This window comes from Argopecten irradians, chromosome 2, assembly GCF_041381155.1.
Source record: "Argopecten irradians isolate NY chromosome 2, Ai_NY, whole genome shotgun sequence".
Taxonomy (NCBI): domain Eukaryota; kingdom Metazoa; phylum Mollusca; class Bivalvia; order Pectinida; family Pectinidae; genus Argopecten; species Argopecten irradians.
Window position 1 is genome coordinate 33,813,428 of NC_091135.1, and position 6,502 is coordinate 33,819,929.

The window sequence follows — 6,502 nt, forward strand, 5'->3', positions numbered from 1 at the left end:
ATGCATGCGTTCACCGATTCGGGTAATATTTGAACGGCTACACGTGCACAGATGTAGTATAGCTTATACATGTAGCTAATAACGTTGTGTTATTATGAAGAATGATATAAGGAGAGAAATGTGATCTATATTTCAAAAGTTCAATCCGGTAAAACCAGCGCTTCTACTACATACTATTGACACTATTAAACATAATAGCATATACTGAACCTTGTGAACTTGCAACAAAAATGTATATTTTGTCTTGCATATTTTGCCAAAATTTACAAACAACACAACAATCTACGAATCAACAGTGATATCTTAGATTAGGATGGATACATCAATTAAGTTATGTTCAAGTACACCTTAGAAATAATGTATAGGCATACAAAAAATCACTAGCTTAAACAGGGTCTTAAACCTTAACACTCACAAAATGGAAATTATAACTTGACACTATCTAAATGTTAATGTTACGGTATATTCTATAACTAGCTATTTACAAATTTTGGCAATATATCCACAGATGAACTAAAGCGGAGGTTGGTGATAGGATTGGAGTCAAAGCCAAAGTACATACCTTTCTCGTACAAATACGACGAAGTTGGATCAATGCTTCAAAAGGACATTTACGAGTTTAATGACGGCTACTATTTAACTGCAAGTGAAACATGGATTCTGCAACACCACGTCCAGGTAAATAACACCTAATAAAGCTAGCAAATGTAAATATTTTATGGAAATGAAGCATACAGTTAGGAATTGAATTTTATAAATCGCACATTCTGTAGATTTTATCTCCCTAAGGAAACGGTGCATTGTGGTGGATTCCTTTTGTTTTATCTTCCCAAACTACGATTAAGATACCAACTGGACAACTTTTAGAAAGAGACAGATTTGTTTAAGAAATTGTCTGTCATGAGGTATTTGAAGTTTCGTTTTGAGAGAGAATCTAAGAGAGATGGTTATTGAATGTTGCAGGATATCATCCCTGATGCTTCCAATGATTTGACTTTGATTGACCTCGGTAGCGGTGACTGCTCTAAGACGCGATTCGTTATTGACGAACTGATCAAAAGACAGAAGACATTAACATTTTATCCCTTGGACATTTCAGGAGGTATGATTAATTTTGAAAGGTCGGGTTTTTAAAGATTAGAATACAGTAAAACTTCGTTTAATTCGAAAAGTAGGTAAGCCTTGTAATAGTTTGAGGAATACGGGATATTTGTGTCATGAGAGGTTGGTAACTGATTTAATTGTTAGTATTTAGTGGCATGTATACTGAAACGGGATAATGAATGTGAAATATATTATATATAGCTTTAAAGTTTTCAAAACATAGATAACTTTGAATTTTTTTCCAGAGTTCTTGTTGAAAGTAGCAACAAAACTAAAAGAGGAATATGGTGACTCGCTCACAATTTACCCGATGTCATCTGATTACAAAGAAGGAATAGAACATTTAATGTAGTTCATTCTAGTTTTACATAATTTAAGATATTATAATGCTATTGTAATCGGTTACAAATTTTGATCCTCACAATAAACATATATTTGAAAAGCTTTTATCACACTCAGTTACTTATATTAAATGATATGGAAAGCATTACAGGATATGTATTTTTGAGATGATGATGTATACTTATCAAACGAGTGAAATAAGACGATTTCAAAATAGTAGGTAATCGATTTAAAACCTTTGTTTTTTAACTACTTACCTTTCCGTATGGATTAAATCCCGTTTTAATATAGCACTATAGGAGGCAGCCAATCTCATTACTTCCTGCAAAGCGATTTACCTTGTTTTAGAAATCAGACCTGCACAATGATACATTTCTTTGTCTGTTTTCTGATCTCTTATAGACAGATCAAAAGCACAAAGCTGATTCTTTGGATAGGGACGATGTTCAACCTGTCATATGAGGATCAAATTAATACGCTGAGGCTCACCTCAACCATAATGACAGGTATGTGTTTTAAACATAAATAAGGAGAAGAAATGATACAAAACATGTATAATGTGTTTGTAACTATTGTTGTTAGTTGGAGTAAGGGGAGGTTGGGAGGGGGCGTTTTTGAAGTAAAGTTATTACTTCGACCGCATTTCATTGTAATAAATTCAGATAAAGTATTTTAAATGACTGCTCTTTTCATATGAAATCTTATAAAACGAGTCATAGACGTTTTTATTTGGCGATCAAATCAAAAATGAAAACTTCGAGATGAGATTCATAAAATCTCAGTTACAACCCACAAATATAAGATATTATTTTTTTTTCAACAATTTCTACAGTTTGAAGAATCTCAACGTGAAAATGTATTGAAAAAATCCGACAGAGGCCGCCATTGTGTCACGGCTTTATCGAATCTTAAAGTGACGTCATTGCCTAATTACGTCAAGTTATGACAACCAACGAAAAACGTTTCAAGTTATATTACACTGGTGACATATGGAACTATAATATGTGGGCAAAGTCACTGGGAATCAGATGGATAATGTGATAAAATGTGTTCTTTCATAGCGAATGCAATATAATGTCTGTTTTAGTCACGTATCTCCGTACAAATTTGAATTGATTAGGTAGGATTTAAGTGCTTTTTGTTCTTGGTACGTATGAAAGTTTCAGTTTCATTTGCAGATCAATGTAGACTGGAATTTTCGGCTGATATCACCCTGAGTAGAGATGCTGTTCTTAAGGCCTACGATGATGATGGCGGTAATTATGTTATGAGATCAAAAGTTTCAAACTTACATTCTTAATATGCATTTTGTTCGATTTATCATTATTCGAGTATGAACTTTCTCTTTTACCAATTTGAATAATCTTAAGCCAAGTTATGGTCAAAACAGACCGTGTTAGAAATATTAGCGATAACAACAGAATTTCGCCCTCGTCGATAAGGTATGTCTTTGATTACAACTAGCAAGTGTTTTGGAAATGTGGGGGTTACCCGGGGAATTGTAAATTAATCTATTGTATTATCACTATAACATGACTTTTTATTTCAGAAGACTGTTCACTAGTTCGATATTGTTCTACTTCCATTCTTCGTGAGACTAAATGTAGTTTAATGAAACTCAATTTTCAGCGACAGGTTAATTTTCTCTACTTATAATTTATTGTGGAAATGAAGAAACAAAGCGTTGCGAGGTGTCACTTGAAGCGTTTTTGTTGCGTTTTAAGTGAAAAGGGGTCGTACACATGGATGATGGCCTAAACCATTTTTAAGTAGTGAAGCTATCCACTAAGGGACAACCGCCGACCAAACCAGACAAGACAATCAAGAGGCATCAGTACAAGCTAACAATAGCCTCCTTTGATGCGGAGTTCAGCCAAGGTTCAGCCAAAGTAAACCCGTTATGCTTTGGCTGAGAGGGCAATATTGCCTCATACTGTTGCCTCATACTAGGATAGTACCCTCGTCATCGACTCGGGCACTATCTCATCCTTTTATCCCGCTACAATACTATGAGACAACAGTGCCCTCTCAACTAGGCCATAATAAATACAAACAAAACATTTCAAATTCCATTGTTTTGGGAAATTACCTTCATCTTATCGTTTACAATTATCAAACAGATTGCACTGTTTTGGGAGAAGGCCTTTATTTCATCGTTTACAATTGTCAAACAAATTGCACTTTTTGAGAGATCTCTCTTATATTATCATTTATAATTATTTTTATCGTTTAAGGTTATAAACGCAGATTTAATTTGAATGTAATTACAAGGATGAACAGAGAAGAGGGTAGTATGATCGACCTAGACAAATTCTCGTATCACTTTGATTTTATACACAACACACATCCTGAATTCACGAGTTATATAAGGGCCTACATTGAAGCTAAAGAGGATGTCCAGTACTCTATACGTAAGTCTGACTGTGGCCAGTATAAATATGCCACATATAAGATATGTGCATATATATCAGTGACGTAGCAACATAAATGTCTACGTCATCGCTCTTTTCTAGTACCTACATAATTAATTTGAGTAACATGAAATTATTGGTGGACAATGCATTGGAGTTCTTAATAATCTGTTCATTTAAAACATAGTATATTGTTTTTTGTTATTGACGTACCTTACTTTTATGAGAGGGCAACTCAGTGAAGCAGTTTTTTGTATACTTGTTTGTCTTTAAGTTTCCAGCTGCCTTCATTACAACAATTTTACGATATAATTACCTGATTACAACACAGATTGCATTACTAATCATAAATTGCAACATTGTTTGATACAAAACTAGAATTGATGTTTACAATTGCAATTTAAAAAAAAATCTTAATGAAAATTGCAACTGGTTATATGGATACCTAATATAACTGAACTTAATATTAAACACTTGATTATTTGGGTTTTTTTTTCACATCTGGGTTGGGTATAGACATGGCGATGAAAAAGGGAGAACATTTTTACCTTCACGAAGGTACTGGACTCAGCTGTAAATATACACTGGAACAGCTACAAACCATTGTCGAGAAAGCTGGACTGCGATTGACTGGAACTTTAATAGACAAGGAGAATCATGCTGTTCTATGTCAGTGTGTAACTAAATAAAGAAAAATCATTATAATAGATTTATTAGATTTTATTACAATCATTGAAACTCACAGAAGAAGCATATAGTCTTAATTATATAGAAAAATAAAACTTAGCGACCTTCCTCTAGTACTTTCGCCATGTCTTGATGGCTATTCGTTGTTGAACATATATATATACAGCTGGTTTGGTACAGGCTTGGTAATACCATGTGATATATCGTTACAATAACTGAAAGTAATTAGAAGAATGAACAGAAGGTAAGAACTACATTAACATTGAACTGAATGAAATCTTATTTCCGAAATCAAGAAAGTGATCGTTAGATAGATACCTCAATATAATATGTACTAACAGTTTGTAAGATATAATATATTAGTTAAAACTTTTTTTAAATTTTATTAAATATAATTATAAGTAATATAATGATAAGTTTTGTGCTCTGATAAGATATTGACTTATTTGCGTAATCTACATCTTACTACGGACATGCATACAAAATAGCATCTTGGACAAATTTTAGAGCTGTACGTGAATTGTACATTGGCGTGAGCGCGACAGCCGCTAAAATTATAATACCGCTATTCACACGTATAATATACATTTTTATGGCACGTGACATAAGATTTCATCGTTCTAGATATTTACAATGATTAGTATCCATAGGCAACTTTGACCAATTAGGCCAGATAATTTTGTTTGGTTTGTCCAGTTAACGTCCTACTAACAGCCAGGCTCATTTTAGGACGTGTTGATGTTGGAGGAAACCAGGATCAACCGGGGAAAAACCACAGAATAGCGGTCAGTATTTGACAAATGCACTGCGTGGGATTCGAACTCACAACCCAAAGGTGGAGGGGATTGTGGTAATATGTCGGCCACCGCGGTCTCAGTACTAGATTAGAGATTTAATAGGAATAATGAGATATGGATAGACAGTTTACACGAAGTAAGCCACATTGTTAATGCAGATGTTACACATACTTAATTAAAGGTTACTTTTTGCACTTTAAGTTACCGAGGTTCCAATTATTAACCAATACACAATTTAAGAATAAAATGAAGTGTACAGCTGTTTCGTCGGTTCTTAAAATTAAGAAAAATAAAACAAAGGACTATGGTTTGAGCCCTTTTTGGCCCCAAAATCCATGAAATTTTCAAAACTGTTATTTAGTGATTAATTTGCTGTATTTTAAATACTGAGTACATCCTAGATTCAACAATAATTGGTAACCATCCAAAATACGTATAAATTAGGAGAACTGGTAATTTTGACAATTTTGGCCATTTTTGCTACGTTTTTTTCTATGAAGCTATAGAGCGCATCCTTACGCAATCGTAATATTTTCTGAAAGTATGTTTGCCCTCCCAATACATCTTAAGGAGTTTATTTGAGAATGCCCTCTATGGTTTCTGAAACAAAACCCTTAGCTATAGATGGCAAAAATTGTCAAAATTTCCACATTTCCATAATTTAAGCATATTTCGAGTGGTTACCGTGGCAACTGAAGCTGAAAAATTAGAAAACTTAATTGAATATAATTTTTACATTTTGCTCTGATTTTGACTTAAAGGCCGACTATTTGCTTCGGAATTTTCCGCCTTACAACGGAGAATGATGTTGAGATATTTTCGTAGCCGCAGTCACGTATTTTTCAATAACGTGAAAGTTGAAGTATTCTATTCTAAATATTGTTTTTCTTGATATAAGCTCACTTTGCCAGAAATTCAGCAAGGCTATGATTCTATTATAAAATGCTTTCTAGCAGTAGAGTTAGTAAATACACACAATAGGAAATAAGAACAAAACACATTACATCGATAAGAACTCGGTCGCCTGATGAGTCAGGGGAGATTACTCGTTAGAAACCCATTCTTTATTTACCTGGCATATAAACTGCTTTCATAACAATTATATTATTTCTATTTCATAACAGATTAAAAAAACGAACAAACAAAAAATGGTTTGACTGC

General features: G+C 33.5%; 1 protein-coding gene across 1 annotated transcript; it reads left to right on the forward strand.

Moving 5' to 3' along the window:
* Nucleotides 1-5,341, forward strand: LOC138316612 (histidine N-alpha-methyltransferase-like). The gene is made up of 9 exons (XM_069258287.1): nucleotides 1-22; nucleotides 509-678; nucleotides 964-1,102; nucleotides 1,350-1,452; nucleotides 1,849-1,952; nucleotides 2,625-2,702; nucleotides 3,681-3,857; nucleotides 4,359-4,526; nucleotides 5,241-5,341. The coding sequence occupies exons 1-9, from the start codon at nucleotides 1-3 to the stop codon at nucleotides 5,339-5,341; spliced, it is 1,062 nt and encodes a 353-aa protein (XP_069114388.1).
* Nucleotides 5,342-6,502: the final 1,161 nt, after the last annotated feature.